The 17,312-nt window shown below is 39.2% G+C and overlaps 3 protein-coding genes across 4 annotated transcripts in view; 1 reads left to right on the forward strand and 2 right to left on the reverse strand.

Annotated features, from left to right (window-relative positions):
• Positions 1-4,504: 4,504 nt before the first annotated feature.
• GNPTG (N-acetylglucosamine-1-phosphate transferase subunit gamma) lies at positions 4,505-9,595 on the reverse strand. Of its 2 annotated transcripts, none has more exons than XM_053472140.1 (11): positions 9,510-9,595; positions 8,815-8,869; positions 8,260-8,327; positions 7,786-7,840; positions 7,094-7,177; positions 6,694-6,787; positions 6,416-6,530; positions 6,160-6,242; positions 5,770-5,901; positions 5,390-5,468; positions 4,505-4,857 (listed from the first exon to the last, which is right to left on the reverse strand). In XM_053472140.1, the coding sequence occupies exons 1-11, from the start codon at positions 9,541-9,543 to the stop codon at positions 4,832-4,834; spliced, it is 825 nt and encodes a 274-aa protein (XP_053328115.1). In that variant the 5' UTR covers positions 9,544-9,595; the 3' UTR covers positions 4,505-4,831. The 2 variants fall into 2 exon arrangements, with proteins under 2 accessions (XP_053328115.1, XP_053328114.1); XM_053472139.1 differs by having other exon boundaries at positions 4,505-4,867.
• Positions 9,596-9,833: 238 nt separating this feature from the next.
• Positions 9,834-14,536, forward strand: TSR3 (TSR3 ribosome maturation factor). The gene is made up of 8 exons (XM_053472138.1): positions 9,834-9,850; positions 10,493-10,622; positions 11,481-11,697; positions 11,920-12,113; positions 12,811-12,984; positions 13,518-13,581; positions 13,686-13,887; positions 14,496-14,536. The coding sequence occupies exons 2-7, from the start codon at positions 10,505-10,507 to the stop codon at positions 13,882-13,884; spliced, it is 966 nt and encodes a 321-aa protein (XP_053328113.1). The 5' UTR covers positions 9,834-9,850; positions 10,493-10,504; the 3' UTR covers positions 13,885-13,887; positions 14,496-14,536.
• A 1,311-nt stretch (positions 14,537-15,847) lies between these two features.
• The window catches only part of BAIAP3 (BAI1 associated protein 3), a 65,654-nt gene continuing 64,189 nt past the window's right edge, over positions 15,848-17,312 (reverse strand). The window contains exons 33-34 of the mRNA XM_053472137.1: positions 16,776-16,981; positions 15,848-16,489 (exon numbers count right to left, since the gene is read on the reverse strand). Coding sequence (XP_053328112.1) covers positions 16,389-16,489; positions 16,776-16,981 — 307 coding nt within the window. The 3' untranslated portion in view covers positions 15,848-16,388. The remainder of the gene's footprint in view (positions 16,490-16,775; positions 16,982-17,312) is intronic.

Raw genomic sequence — 17,312 nt, forward strand, 5'->3', positions numbered from 1 at the left:
AAATGTAACAAAATCATAATCAGGCAATGGTGCTTATATATATATTATATATATTATATATATATATTATATATTATATATGTGTATATATATATATATATATATATATATATATATTCCAAATTATTAATTTTTGTAAGTCGTATTGGTTACATAGAGTATGTTAAACGAGCAAAGAAAATAACCAGCTTTTTTATTATTATTATATTTTCTTTTTTTGGTCTTTTGGAGAACCTGTGTGTTCCATTGCATTAGAATTGTCCCCCCCCCCACCTACATTTTAGTGCAGATAGGTAAGAGAATGCACTTCAGAATAAAAACTATATACTGTATTTTAACACTGTATCTATTAACTGAGCTGTTTTACATATAGAAAAACGGCGCCCGCGTTACAATGAAAAGTGACGCGTTTAGTAATGTAAATGACCATCTACTGTGTTTGAATTTCTGTGTATTTCTACTCTCGCGTTTCTAAGTTCATTCATAGGATCAGCAAATATGCAATGAAGTTCGTTTTGCCTATATTGTATATCTACTAACCACTTTTGTTCTGAATAAATCCCAAACCAAGACTTTATTCCAAAATGAAACACTTTTAGGTCCAAAAAAAAAAAATGTGAATCCGCATGAATAAACTATGCATTGGTACTAACGAAAAAAAAAATGGAGCTGAAATCCAACGAATTCTTTATAGGACCTGCTTTGATTACTGTATTTTGATGTGAATATGAATGAACTTTTTAATTGTGTGTTTTTGTTTGCGTGTTGTCTTTGCCAAAGAATTTTTTGAACATTTACAATAGTGTCGTTTGGCTAAATCAGTGTACAACGTGACTTGGTAATTATTTCAAAAGTGACCAAATTAGCAAATTGTCGTAGGAACTTTTTTTTTTAATTTTTGATTTTGCTAACTTTATTAGAAAATGTTGTTAGTCTTTAGAGAAAAGTTCATATCGGTCAGGAATGTGGAATAACATTCTTTTGTTGGTTTTAGTTTTTTAGGAAGTAATTTAATATATGTAGCATTGGTTTCATTGATTATATTCTTCTGTTTATGATCAGAAGTAAACGAACGTAGTTTAGAGCGAGTGGCCATATGCATTAATGCTTACGTTCTTATTTCATTGTTTACTCTGTGATGTTAAGGCATTTTTATTTCAGCTTTGTATATGCTTTCAGTTATGCAGTTGGGTATCACTAAATGATGGTGCTTTTCTTTGGTCTTTAAAATATTTTTGGTTTGTGGTTCTTTTTTGTTAAAAAAAAAAAATTATAGGAAAGCAACAAGAATTTGTCCTCTGGGGAAAGAAAATCCACTTTGGTATGGGCAGCTATGAATGAATTAAACTTCCAGAGACATTCCATATTGTGTTCCCTCTTAGAATGGTGTAAATGATGACAGATGAGCGCATGCTCACCGGTGAATGCTCACAGACTCGCCCGTGGATGGTTTTAAGATCTCCCTATTTTTATTTCGCATTAAAGTGCATACCTAGAAGATCACGCGGTATAGATTTTTTGTACGGGGCTTCCATGCTTCTTCAAACAAGCCAGTGACATTTGGACAGGTATTTGTTTAGACATGGTTTCCTCAAACTAAGGATGGTCTTGGTTGCCCAAGGAGCATGCCGCCAGCTTTCTTATTTACATAGCATATTGGTTATTTCTATTTTTCATAGATTTTTCCCTTATTGGGCCTTAGTTCTCCAAGTAGGTATTTATTTTTTTTTCTATTCTAATTTGAATTGCACTAGATTTTTTTTTAATTTTTTTTTTTTAATATTCCCTATTTTGCATAGGAGCGCACACTTACGAGTGAATAGATCCCCAACTGCATATATAGGCTTTATCGGTGATTTGAGAACAGCGCATGTTAATCGGCTATGCAGATTCTCAGTGCTACGGAATGTATATTATTATTATATAAATATTACTGTCCATGAGATACACACTAAAGATTAATGCATATTAAGATGCACTGTATTTTAATATCCATTCTTTAAATAAAAGGACTGGCCTTAGATAGAAGCTGCAGCGGCCCTCCTCGTCCGTGGTTCTCGCCACTGAAGCAGCCAATCAGTGTCAGGAAAGCACTTTTAAAATAAACAAATAAATGATTGCTTTCGGCGAATGTGTGCGGGATGTACGCCGAGCCGGTGCTGGAGCTGTCCGGAAGTGTGGGGAACGGGGCTGGAGTGTCCCTTTTAGGCTTTGATCTTGGCATATAAATGCTCGAGAAAATTCATTCATTTGGCAATGGCTACTTGTAATTCAGTGCATATAACTTCTTTGGCCAACTGTTAATCCCCTACAGACCTAGTCATTCTGCCTGGCCCCGTGAATCTCTGTGCCACGTACTTACCGTATGCTTTGTTATATGATTGATGAACTTAAGTGGTTTAATAACTTTACATTTTCTAGAACTTGATGCTCACACCTTAGCTGTTTATTTCATCTACTTACACAAACATTCTAGGTGCTATTGTCCGCAAGGATCCATGCAATATCCTTGCTTCTTCCCAGTTGGGCAAAAAAGTTTTCTTCGTTAACTTTAATCAATTGCAAAGAAAAGGAATAGACCAAAGAAATGTACCAAAATGTGACATTCTGAGTACGCGCAGCTTGCATGTAATTGGAAGAGTAACCGTGAGTGTTACCAGAACCTTATCCTTTACGTTCACAAAAAATACTCTTTTAGCGGGTAATTATTCTTTGTATACAACCGCCAGGTTTTAAATTCAAAACGAATGTATTGGAAGGACTTAAATTTATCGCTAATGTTCGCCTCTAAGTATAAAAACGTATTTCTTGAAGAAAATGTTAAAAATCCACTTCATTTTAGACATAAAGGAAATATTTATCTTATGTCTTTTTTTTTTTGTTATAAAATGGAAATTTTATCATATCAATAGTGGTTATTTTATGCAAAATATATAAAATATTACATGGCCTTATCTATCAGATCAACAAAAATATTGTATTGATTTTTTTTTTATGCAAATTTTGTAGGAATTTGAATCTAAAAAGCAAATTAACAGCAAATAAAGATGTTCTTTATTTAATGTTAGGAAAATGTTAATAGGCTTTGTAGTAAAAATAATGTTAAAAAGTTGACATTTTAAAAAAAATAATTATTGAAAAATGGCCAAATGATTATAATATGCATTAAAGCATGTTCTTTTATGTGAATGTTACATTAAAGCATTGTGATTACCTGGAAAATAATAATAATAATAAAAAAACCAACAAAACATAGGTTTTGGTTTCTCAGGGTTTTTGGAAGTTTGGTAAATTTGCAATGGAATGCAAGCTGCATATCATAGAATCTTTTCAATTTGTATTTAAAATGATTAAAACATATCCTTTTGGTTATTTGTTGACATTCAGAATACCCTTTATCGTAACTAGTGTTTAAATATGAGTAATATTGTTATATTATATTTGTGTAACTGTGGTCGGCGTAAGACCTTAAATATTCTAGAATTTACATGTATTAATTTATGAAAGTTAATCTGGTTTTGAGTGTATCCAAAAAGAATGGTATTGTCAATGGAATTCTTTTTTCCCCTCATACGGTATGATGGCGGTATTATTTATAATTGCATAATCATTTACTTGTAGTGAATCGTTGGAAATTGTTAACACTTATTTACAAAAAAAAAAAAAAGCAAAACTTTTACACTATAGCATTTATGCAATGGTTTACAAAATTCATTGAATTATTTTTATTATCAATATGGGAATTAAAAGAATTTTTGATCTTTATTTTTGTGTTTTTATGACTGATCTTTGTATGTGTATGAAGCTAATTTAAGCCACGATCTGCTCGTTACTGATTTGTACATTAAAATTTATGTACTTGTCCGTTAAATGCTGACTATATACTAAACTGACAAAGAGATTGACGCATGTAAGTCATACTGGTGCAGAAGAAGAAAGAGGTCCCTTCTCTTGAGAGCTTACAATCTATTAGCATACCTGGACACTTCTCTCGCTCTTCTAAAGGGGTTCGGGGGGAGTTACAACTAGAAGCACATGGTTGGCTGTGTGATGGGTTAACACCAGGTAACACTAAATGGGTTAGGACGGGAATGGTTGTGCGGCTAAACCCCTCACAGAAGAAGTATGACCAGGAGACCCAGGGAGGAAGCACTTCACCCGCAGACTTCAGATTTCCCAGTTATGTCTGTTAGGAGACGTCTTCTGGCCCAGGGGGCAAGTAAAGCCAAGTGGCCCCACTAGTCCCTTGCGCCCCCCCCCAACATATGTACTGGCACACATTTACATACACTTACTCATACTCCCCCCTCAAACCACTTACACATACATTCATGTTCACACACTAACGTACGTACATTCACGCACACTCCTCCCTCTAACACCCCCTTACCTAACTGGCATCTTCCTCCCTGGCTACTCATTCACTGTGCGAGCAGCCTCGCTTTTTCCGTGGGGTCACATAGTATGATTGGTAATTAGAATATACAGGAGCATACACGGGATCTTTAATTGGACATAAACTTGTATTGCACAGATACAGAACATTGATGCATTCTGCACACGGAATGCCTGAAACTCTACTCTTCCAGAAGCATAAATGTCCCCCATTTCATCAAAGTCCTTCTTTTTACTAAATGTAAGCCAGACAAAAGTCGCCGTACAAAAACAGCCAGAATACTTCAATGAGTTGTTGCTCCAGGAAAGTATTATGAAAAAGAACAGCATCTCGGCGACTGCAGATGTTGGAACCAGCAGATTCCTTAAGGGTCATCTCTGTCTCCAGTGTCACCGCGAAGATGGTCCTTATCTTCAACCTTTATAGCAAGTGTGATTATTCCAACTGGATTGGCCTCTTGTCTGCTGGAAGCTAACATTGGAGAAAGGTTAGCAATTTTATATAAAACACGTAGCCTTTAGTATGCAGAGTCCCAAAAAAAAAAAAAAAAAAAAAAAGGGGGCCTTCAAACTACGCTTCCCGTGGAAAGGTTCCCATCTCATCCTATAGAATCTGGATACCATCAAACGCTGATTTTCAGGGGTGAGTCTAGGGTTAGTGGTGCCTTGGTGTGCTTCAGTTACAGAAGTTGGTACATGCGCGCACTAACATGGAAACGTCCTATTAACATCCACTTACTATATACTTACATATCGACACAATATCGCTCTCCCTCTAAGCACTGAGCCTAGGCTCACCCCGTGACACTAACGCCATACACTCCCTCCTCATATTATACAAGCATCTAACACAATACAGTAACTAACACACACACACACACACACACACACACACACACACACACCATCCTCCTCGCCCTGTCTTCACTGAAGCCCACACTCTCTGTACGCAGAACACACCGCAGTCATTATGGATCAGACTAGCTTTACCTACCATTTGTTTCATATGAAATGTTGTGTTTGTCCAAAATTTCTTGCAGCCTTTTTACTTCTTTGGTCAAATCACTATGGGCCTAAAATGAGAAGAGCACACACCTGATATTCAGTCTCACATCTGGATACTGGGACCAACTTCACAGCAAACCACGGGGGCTCATTCTTTACCTTTCATTAACTATGATCTTTTGGCTCATTTTAACTTTTAACATAAGCATTTTTTGCTATTAAAAATCCTTTTTTTTTTTTTTATTATGCCAATTCCTATAGGCTGCTATGTTTTTGAAGGCATTGCTGTTCTTATTATAGATGAGCTTCTAATGACAACCGGAATTCTGGCACACAGCTGCATCTTTTTTCTGACTGCATAAAACATACCACATTACACTTCTCCAGCAAGTCGAAGCCCTTGGACTCTGTTTCCTTTTCTTTTTCTTCTTTCTTCTCGTCGTTTGAGGATTTCAAGTAGCCAGCTTCCTGAAAGATCCCCCTCAGTAGTTTCTTGTAGCCCTGGAAGCATCAACAGTTACAAAATACCTCTAACAGACAGTTCCTACTTTGTTTGCTCTTACAAATTAACTTTTAAAATGAAAGTACAATTTTCTTTTAAAACCACATCTCTCATGGTGCTTCGTGGTCATCATGGGGCTTAGCAGCTCGATGGGCAGCCCGACTACACTACAGAAATGTTTTTTTATATATTTATTTAATTTTCCATTCCCTTAAATGTCTTTTGTTTTTTTTTAAAGGATACACCCAGGTACACACCTGCTGGGTAATTAGTTCATCATATAACAACTGTTCAACTTCATCCCATTTTAACTGCAAAGACTCCGCGAGCGTCGGATACACTGCAACAAAGAAACCCGACATTAACGAGTCAAAGGTTTGGTGCGTTCAAATGAAAATCGTTAAATAGGGCAAAAATGTTCGAGCGCTCCCTGGATCTGAAGGAGGATGAATTCATTCAATAAGAAAGGTATATTTTGCATCTCCGGATGGCCAGAATGTAAGGGTAGCCTACCTAACAGCGAGTGCGGGTGGCAGACAAGCGGAGTCTCGAACGTCGCAGAATAGATGCAAGTACTCGGTTCCGACACTTTGGCTAACTTGTTGCTTCTTCCACAAACTAGGTTAACCTGTTAAATTATAAACTATAGTCATGAATCACATGAAACGCTGGTGAGTTTTATTAAAGGGGTTTGAATAAAATGCAACGGGGAAATGTCTTCTCAAATGAGAATACTCAAAATAGGGAGCTCTGAGAGGGAGTAAAGGAGACTCGGGAGGATCCGGCCTCACCTTGGTTTGTCTGTTCTTATTTCCACAGGAATCGCCTTCTCTCATCCACATGCCGCTGAATGTATTGTTCTCAATTTCCCACTCATGCCATATCCTAGAACATAAAATCAACAGGTTCCTTGGGTTCTCTGATAAAACTAGGTGGACAATCAGAGCGGTCAATGGGTTTCTGGGGAACTGGTTGTCTGCTGAAGACTGGTACTTAAAACGCCTCCTCCCACAGGTCAAGCGTGTAAAAATCACACGTGTAGATGACAGTATTAGCCAATGTACCAAGCATGTGTCTCAACACATGGGTGCAGTTTAAATCTCCCAGCTTGTTGGAGGAGGTCCAGCGTGGGTGCCCAGGGGCTGTTTGATGGAAACGGTAAAAAGAAGACAATACATAGTTATCTCTTACCCCAAGATTCCGCTGTATGCGTTCCAACGGAAAGACTGCTCATGTTGGGTGATATTGTGAAAAGGGCAGAATTCATATTTGTATCTGGCAAAAAGAAAACGCTTATTTGTATTAATTAAGCCCTAACAGGTGTACTTGGTGCTTTACAGTATAATAAAAGGAGAGGAGCAACAAGTGCAGTCATATAGCAAGCACTGTGGTCTACAGACATTCTGATTGAGGTACAAATATATTAGGAAAGGAGGTTGCAGCCCAGTAGAGCTTACAGTCCAAGCAGGTCGATATGTAGCCATATTAGCCCAACCAAAAAATAGATTTAGATATAAAGCAACATAAACTTTCAGTAACCGAGAGAATCTCTTCTTCTGCGGGCCTGAAAGTTTATATAACTTTACAGTTTCTTCTGTGTTGGCCAATAAACGGTATCAACTTAGACAAAAGACTCCAACAAAACCATGCGCCATGATGATTGTGGGTCATCCGTAATCGCGACCTATGTATTTTCTATACGGTGGAAGTAGGTGAAGGAGTCCTCTAAAAGAATCTGCTGAGTTCTTCTTTCCACGTTTAAGTCTACAGATACCTAGCTGCTCCTGGCAGAGCTTGGCTGCTGAACTACGTGTCTGCCACCATTGATGGCACGCGTTCGTACACGTCCTGCCACAACGTTTATATTGCCTTTTAATACTTACGATGATTCTACAAAATTGAAACACCTTCCAGCCAAACGGAATAGATGTGAGGGACCTGCACGAAGAAAAAAAAATATATATATATTGATAATATTTGTAGGATTTAATGCTTACGTAAAAAATATATATTTTTCTTTAACTTTGCATTAACAAAATAAAATTGAATTGCATCTGTTTAAATAGCACCAAATATATATGTGTCTAGGAAGAAGTGGGGCAAATCACTGGCCACTTGTCGCCATGATTCATACTTCCTTTTAAAATTTGGTCTCTTTCCAGCACAGCAGAAAACACACAAAAAAAAGAAATATTAAGAATGTTTTCCCTTTCCCATAAAGATGTCGTGAAAAGACTTATGTGCCAGATTCCAAACTTAGAAGTAACGTTTATGATTTCATTGTCTGTTGGACCACTGATCAAAAGTGACGGCTCTAGTCTGCCTTTCGCCATCGGATAACACGAGGCGCGACATACCTGAAACCGCCGACGGCTCCACTCGGGGCTGCAATTTGTTTGTCTGGGATAAAAATGGGTTGTTCAACCTTTAGAAAAATAAAATTACACTGAAAGGCATGTTGACTAATAAACACGGCAATATAATACAGTAACGCGACCCCAACTGTGTTCATGGAGCCAATGTGGAGCATAAAAAGGATCCCTCATATGCTTTGTACTGGTGTACAGGAACTCCCTTTTAAGTCTAATAATTGTATATAAGATAATATAGGTATAATAAATAAGTATAATTGTATTTAAGAAAATATAAGTATAAAAATTGTATATAAGTATAATAATAATGCTAATAATTGTATATAAGATAATATACGTATAATAACAACAAGTATAATATTTCTATATCAGATAAGTGTAATAATAAGTATACATTTTATATAAGATAATATAGGCATAATCATTTTATCTAAGATATTATAATAAATGTACTAATAAGTATAATATTTCTATATCAGATAAGTGTAATAATAAGTATAATAATTGTGTTAAATGTGGCCTCTGTTGTGTGTCACCTACCCGAAAGTGTTTGGTTCTTCCACAATCTTCATCTTTGTTGCGGCTGCCGGGTGCACTGAATAGAAAAAACAGATTTCATTTTTTTTTTTTTTTAACTTAAATCACCTATTTTTGGCTGCGAGAGATCAGCTTTCACACAACAGAAACTTAGCATTTAATGGCAGATCAGATCCACTCGGTCATACAGCCTGCACTTTATTTCTTAATCAGTGGTTGGTCTTGTATTCAGAAACCATATGTCTTTCCCATGCATGTTTAAACTCCCTCGCTGTGTTAGCATCTACCATGTCTGCGGAGAGGCTGCTCAACTTATCCACTACCCATAAAGTAAAACTTCCTTCCATTACAAATCTAATCCTCTGACCCTCTAGTTTTAGATGATAGTCTCTTGTTGTAACGTTTCTTCTCCTTTGAAGTAAACCTCTCTCCTGTACTTTAAATCCCGTTATACGTTGTGTTTTTAAATAGGGGAAACTAGAGAGGACTGGTATACAAGGTGTTAATTTAGGTCACGTTATGTTTGGTTACTAAGCTTTAACTCTTTCTGCGCCGTGGTGCTGCTCCACGCTGCCTGACATTTCTGACATCCAACGGGCGGCCGTTTGTTTTGTGTATTTCACCTCAATACGGACAGGTCTGTACAGACACCGCGGGTTACCGTCGGCCTCCCCGCCCCCAAGCCCCGGGTAACTCACACCAGATGAACAGCAGCCCCAGCCAGGGAGCCATCCTGTTGTCACTGACACTCACGGGTCTCCGCCTCACCCGGAAGTGGCCGCGCGGTGCATGCCGGGAGCGCGTGCGGTGGGATTTGCGGTTCACGTGTAACAGGTTAGAGTGAGGCGGTCGGTAGGGCAGGGAGCGTGAGTGGAAGCCTCTAAGACAGGGCTGGAGAAGGTCAGGGGCTGGAGAGACATCTGCTTTACTGACGTGCTCATGGTTTACAGAGCATCTGTGTGTGTGACGGAAGAGGTTTGTTCCATGGCTATTGGGGGAGGCGGGAAGGACAAGCTGAACATAATGTGTACAGCGTGAGGTGAGTGGAGTGCGTGATGGAGTTGAGGGAGAGGTGAGTGGAATGTGTGATGGGCCTGAGTGTGAGGGAGAGTTGAGTGGAATGTGTGGTGAGTGTGAGGGAGGGGTGAGTAGAATGTGTGGTGAGTGTGAGGGAGGGGTGAGTGTGAGGGAGGGGTGAGTGGAATGTGCGGTGAGTGTGAGGGAGGGGTGAGTGGAATGTGTGGTGAGATGAATGTGTGGTGAGATGAATGTGTGATGGGCCTGAGTGTGAGGGAGAGTTGAGTGGAATGTGCGGTGAGTGTGAGGGAGGGGTGAGTGGAATGTGCGGTGAGTGTGAGGAAGAGGTGAGTGGAATGTGCGGTGAGTGTTCTGCTTTTCTAACGCGTTTTGAAGGCATCCATTGTATTTGATAGCAGTGAATTCCGTAGCTTTACTGCCCTCACTGTAGAGAATCCCTTCCTTTATTGTGTATGAAATCTTCGCTCGTCTCTTCTCAGAGAACAACCTCTTGTTCTTCGTCCGGTTCTATTAATGATCAGGTCACCGGAGACCCCGCTCGTAGTTATACAATGTTATAATATACCCTCTGAGACGCCGTTTTTCCGGCGTAAAAACGTTTTTAGTTTATTTTCATAACTTTTTTGTCATTGTGTTTTCCTAGTAAACGACAACCATGGGAAGAAAGAAGCCCCCTAAAGAAGGGAAGCCTACTAAATATAAGGAGTCCCGCTTTAAGAAAACCTCTAAAAGTCTTGAAAGCTTCGTGAATGAGGTCCATGAAGCTCTGGATGGTACGTCTGCCGTGTTTTCCCATTTCGTTTATTCATTTTTTCCCTGTGTTCACCTGCCGCTGACAAGGTCCGCGAGGGAACGGCTTCTTTGGAGGAGCCCCAAGCAGTCGTGGTTTTTTGAAATTCGTGGCAAGTTGAAATTGTTGTTAAATGCATATATTATATATGCACATACACGCTACCATTCAAATGTTTGGGATTTCTAATGATCTATTAGCCTTTTTCAATGTAAACTTGGATCAGCGAACACAACGTGCCGTTGGAACACAGGAGTGATGGGAGTGATAAAGGGCCGTTGGAACACAGGAGTGATGGGAGTGATAAAGGGCCATTGGAACACAGGAGTGATGGGAGTGATAAAGGGCCATTGGAACACAGGAGTGATGGGAGTGATAAAGGGCCATTGGAACACAGGAGTGATGGGAGTGATAAAGGCCTCTGTATGCCAATGAAGAGATTCCATTAAAAATCACTCATTTCCAACTACAGTAGTCATTTACAAAATTAACCCCATCTGCGCTGGATTTCTGATCCATTTCATGTTACTTTAATGGACAACATTTGCTTTTCTTTCAAAAACAACATTTTTAAGTGATCCCAAACGTTTGAAGTGTGTATAGAATTGTACCGTGGAAAGATGTTCCAGATCCGTGGGAGATCGTAAAATTTACTGTTTTTTTTTTTTTTTTTTTTTTTTATCATTTGCAATTTGCAAAGTCAGCATGTTTGTCTAACGTCAGATAGTACTTATAGGGTCGTTTGGAAGAAATGGTTCCGTTTGTATTAAGTGATCTGCTTGGTGAGTGTGTATGCAGCCTCAGCGATTTAACTGGTTTCCCATTATTATTACTTTACAAGCCAGCGTTCAGGGGGATGCAAAGGATGAAGGATGTGAGGCACAGGTGAAGTTCCCCTGCCCCTTGGCCATGTGGGACTTGGGCCATTGTGACCCAAAGAGGTGCACTGGAAGAAAGCTCATCCGGAAAAACCTAGTCAGAAGCCTTCGCATCAACCAGAGGTTCAACGGTCTTATTCTGAGTCCTATGGGAACCGTATACGTTTCTCCTGTTGACAAGTAAGTGGTTTAGTTTGAGTAATTTCTGGAGAGCAAAGTGGAGTAGTCACCATGGAGACCAATTACCTGTTTTGCTGAGCACAAGGTAAATTGTGCAGGATTTAATGGTAACGGGTATAGCTTGGTTGTAGTCTTTGAAAGTATGAGGATGGCGTGGTTGTAAGGATTATGCATTGGTTTACATTGTATGTGGAGCTCCACTGATTCCTCCCCGCTTCTCAGGCAGATTGTTGCAGACAGCGGCGTGGCGGTCATAGACTGCTCCTGGGCTAAACTCGAGGACACACCTTTTGCCAAGATGAGAGGGGGTCATGCGCGGCTGCTACCGTACTTGATTGCTGCAAACCCTGTGAACTATGGGCGCCCGTGCAAGCTGTCCTGCGTGGAAGCCTTTGCCGCAACATTCTGCATTGTGGGTATGGATAACTGTCTAAGATAAGTGAGGCAAAAAAAAATCATTCAGGATTCGAATTCATATTCAAAAACGGTGAAATAGGGTTTACTTTTTTTGCCGTATAAAACATTTGGCTAAGGGGGATTGGCATTCTTAGCGAAACATTATTTCTGTCCTTGACTCTAAATATTCTCGCATTGATGACTTAAGGTTACGTTTTAACCCACAATTCCCCGTTTTGTCTTAATGGGCATCTCTACAGCCATCTATTCCTTGCGAACACTCTTTTACTTTTCAGCGTCACCTGACCAGCATCCCCAGCTACAAGTAATTCCAGGACTCAAAGAGCCTTTACCAAAACGCAGCATAGGTGTAGTTGCGCAATCCAAACTACTAATCTGCTGGGGTCACCCATTCTCAGGTTCTCATTGCTCTCACTTATTTCCCATGGAAGTAAAAATGATGCGCAGTAATGCAAACAAAGCGAATCGTCCCTTCATTTCTGTCCCTTTGTTAACGTAACATAATTGCATGAAGGCACAGCTAGTATTTGAGTTCATGTACATTGGTTTATTAAACATGTGAAAAGGTTATAGTGAAATTAAGCAACGTGTCACCCTCTTTGTATGCGCTGGATTTATTTGTAACTGTTGCTCAGTATAGTAAGTAGCAGCATTGACAGACATCTTTAATGTATTTGTTCTTTTCTCACTCTTAAGGTTTTCCAGAACTGGCCACTATTCTTCTGCGGAAATTCAAGTGGGGTAAAGTCTTCCTTGAGCTGAATAAAGGTCTGCTAGAAAAGTACAGCAATTGTCAGAGTGTGGAGGACGTCAAGAAGGTAGAGACAGAGTTCCTCTCCGGTGCTCACGATGAAGAAACAGAAGAATTTGGTAGGTGTAGCTGTGATTATTCTGATGTTACAAGAAGAAAAGCTCAGCTGCTGTTATTTCTTTAAAACATAAATATCAGAAAGATATTGCTATTTGATTCAGAAACCTTGTGTCCTGTTCCACAACTTTGCAAAATGTACTCACGATAAATGTGAACGTTACATGATTTAGCTACTTCTATCAAATATAATGGAAAACTTCTGCATCTCGTAGATGTGCATGTATGCATGCGCAGCCCGCTACGCAGCATCAGGAGAAACATTAGATTAGTATTTTTATCTATATGCATTCCATTTTGATTGTTTTTCCTTTTAAGTCCTCTGATTTCTGGTTCATAGTTTCTCGTTTTACGTTGAGGTACTCATTTTTCCTGTCTGATTTTCAGCTGCCAGGCTTAATTGGTATTTAAAGTACGAAAGGTGGTAGACAAGCTAGGTTTTCAAAATGCTTATTACATAATTGTTTACTTAGTTAATTGGAGAAATTGGATTTTTCTAAACGACTCTGTTTATTTGTACTTCTGCGCATTTTAGATCCCTTTGATGTTGAATCCGGAAGAGAATTTTCTAACCCCAACAGAGCCATCACCTCAAAAGGGTAACTATCAGAGGAATTTCACTAAATATCATATGCGTTACATTGACGAAAGTGCACTGCTTCATCAAATTTGTGTAGAATTAATGCAGGCTGTCCTTCAACAGGATAAATCATGATGAGAAGGACGACGACGATGATGATGATGAAGACGAAGACGATGAAGAAGATCATAGTGATGAAGACACAGATGAAGAGGTACAAGAAAGGTCATCCAAAGAGGAAAGTGACGAAGAGGAGGAGGAGGTGGCAGCAGCATCTAAACCTGTTGTATGGAAAGGTGTCAAAAAGAGACTTAGAGACTAGAAAGTAAGGCAACAATATCAGGCTATTGCCTACAAATAACGGACACCTTATAGAAAATGCTTTCCGTTATGGAATAAACACGCTGTCAATATTTTTTAAAGGAGATTGGTTTGTAAATGTTATTAAAGGAAGGTCACCATTATCCATTTATATTGGGGATTTCTGTATATAACCAGGGGTTTTCCTTCTTGTACTGCGTTGTATTAATATGTAGTAAGGTTTGGGACGGTAGCCGTTTGTGGGATCGCAGGAAGCTGAAATCCCTTTGACGTCAAACCCAAGATTGATCCCTGGACCAAGATGGCAGCACGTTCCCAAAATAATACGTAAACAGCAGTTCAAGATGCATAACTGTGAACTTGAGAATGCAAACCCAATGTAAAAGTGTTGCAGCAGAAGAAATTTACTTATAATATTTAATTAACGCTGTCTGGGCCTAAAGCTCAATGACAGAGGAAGAATGGACAGGCTGCTAAACGGGGATATTTGGCGCATTAAGGAAAAGACGGAATCGGGCTCTTTCACATTTTATTAAATGCAAAATACAAATATAAAACATTTTCATCAAACAGGTAAAATGTACTTTACTTCGCAATACTCTGTTCTTTCAGACAGTTTCTACAATCAAATTACATCAAGACTGATATAAAAATATACCTAGAAATATGAAATGAAGCAACACTTTGATTTTAGAGATCAAATTCAGCGTGAGCGTGGCACTGGCTCTCCAGCCAGAAAGGTTCAGTTCCAGACACAGATTACAAGCGACGTGCAGAGGTTTAGTGAACATTTTTGGTTTTCACACAAATTTACGGTTTTTCAGAGCATTCCGTCCCATGAAATGATTGGTTCACACTTTGAGTACTTGCCACATGAGAATTTTTTTGTGGGGGGGTCTATTTCTACCCGCTTTCACCAATATATTGGGTTTTTTTGGCATCTGCACTTACCTGGTTTTTGTTATGTCTGACAGATAAAATTACTATGTTTTATCCTACAGAGAGCACAGAAACTGCATATAATTTGTGTTTGTCATGAAATCCATTGGGCATTTTGGACGCATTTTGGTCTGAAACTTATATTTATTGTTTCTTTTGTGACAATTATCTGTTTTAGGCAGTTTATAAATGTCAGCTGCTTGCTGGGATATACAGAATTGGAAATCGTAGAAATCTTTTATCGCAGGTATGTAGGAAATAGGTGGTTGGTTTGAATACGTGATAACGCGAGATATAGACGGTGCCGACGCTCTCTTGATTAGGTTTTCCTGGTGAAGATAAAGGCACTGGCCCTATGCCCCAGCAATGAGTTGGGAGACATGAAACAAACTTTATCTTGTTTCCTACACAAAATACCAAATTTTTGGGGATATTTAAGAACCAATCCACATAAAGTTCACTTCCCTCTTTTCACGAGCATACCAAGTTACATCACGACTCTGAACATGTAAATATATATGTAAAAAGGTCATTTTGGTCTGCCACATAAGCTCCAATGAACACTACAAAAAGGTACTTTTAAAAGTTCATTCATTGTAAACAAAACCTTACATCTCAATTTAGAAACACACAAAACTATACAAGCCACTGTATCTTCTCAGCGTTATGCAAACATAAAGTAACAAACAGGACTCTATTCTAGGGATATTCCCCTCTGGAATGCATCGTTACCCTGTGATTAGTCCGTTCCCAGATGTGTCTCGGATAGTAAATCCTTACGGGATTATTTGAAAACATTACTGTTATTTGCCAAACAGCAAACCGAACACCTGCTTTAAGCAGAGCTTTTTGTAAGCGTGCTACCAGATGGATACATGGTGTCCCAAGTATCAACGGCCCTGGGATAAGGTGGAATGCGTGCCGTATTATGGAGATGCTCTTTATTATACAGGGTATCAGATTTCCGTGGCTTTTCTACTTTTTGATCTGATCCTATCGTGTCTCTATAAGTAAAGGGTTAAGGATTTTCTTTATTGGGGGGGTATGCAACAGCCTTCGGCTGGCTAGGCATGCTGGGAGTTATAACATCAGTTGGAGGAGTGCTGTACCCCAGCTTCGGTCCAAATTCTGTTGTTTTTCCCAAATACTCCAACAGATGGCGCTAAAACATTTTTGTTTGTTGTCGGATCGCAGCATCTCTCTGTATTGACAAGTTGTAGAGAACGCCTGGATGTTAATGCATTCTAGAATTCCCTCAGAATAGACTTACAATTAAAAGGCTCTTACTGGGTGCAATGGGTGTTTTCGTCATACACCGCTTAGAACAATATTCAATTAACACTTAATATTTAAAACATTGGTTTTCATATACAGACCATAAACTTAACAATAGATATATGGAAACTCATATCAAACGAAACATTGCCCCCCCCCTCCACGAAGTTACTAAACTCAGTCTCTCGCTTGGAATGACCCGTGACACTACAGCACAACAGTGTGCTGTCCCCTCTGGCAGCCAACGGGTTAAACTTCCCTTCTCTTTTGTTTCACGTTGTAAATAGTGGTTCAGTCGTCCTCCATGTATTTCTCCATTTCTCTAAGTTTCTTTACAAAGTCTTGCGCTTCCTTGTCCATTCGGCCATCAAGCATTTTCAGAATGGACTTGACTAAAGAGAACAAATATTACTGAACATCATAAAATGTGACCTTATTTACAGGTTAAAAAAAGCATTATATATATATATATATATATATATATATATAATGTCTACACAATGGAAGCAGTGATCTTAACTTCCCGTTCCCAGGATCTGCATGATTATTCCTCCCCGTTAAGTTATCTCTCCCCTGTTGTTAAGTTGGTATGATCTCCCTTTAAGTGTCTTAGCGGCTCTGCCTAAGATTCACGTGTGCTTTACAAATTGGAAATAATGTTCTAAATAAATTGTTTACCATTGGCTTTCGGTCTTGTAAGCTTCAATACGATTGGCTGGACGTTTTTCACCCCTCCAGTGATATGAGGTCTATTAAGTCCGTAGATGACATTCATAGGCAGGATAGCCTCACCGGCAAAATCGTTCGTGGACAGCCAGTCGTGATCCATAACCGTGAAGAGGATGCATGCGGATTTTCTTCGGCATTGTTCAGAAGATACTGAGCTGTGACGGAATGACAAACGTTAATTCAGATTTACCCACAACAGCGGTGACTAGTGCGCCATTCCTACACCTATGCTGGGTGTGCGCAACAGAGAGCTCTCCATCTCTTTGTGCTTGGACCCTGTTGGTTATCTCCAGTTTGAACTGTTCATGTTGCCATTTTGGCGTGATAACTGGACATTAATATACGAAGCTCTGCGTGGGGTGATCAGTAGGTATATAGAGCCGCATCGAACGCGCTTTAATGGACTATCGGATTAGAATGTTCCGTTTATTTGCTCAGTAGAGTATTCTGCGTAGGGACGATAACAGTAAAATCTACAGATCTGTA

The sequence above is a fragment of the Spea bombifrons genome, chromosome 7 (genome assembly GCF_027358695.1).
Source record: "Spea bombifrons isolate aSpeBom1 chromosome 7, aSpeBom1.2.pri, whole genome shotgun sequence".
NCBI classification, from domain to species: domain Eukaryota; kingdom Metazoa; phylum Chordata; class Amphibia; order Anura; family Pelobatidae; genus Spea; species Spea bombifrons.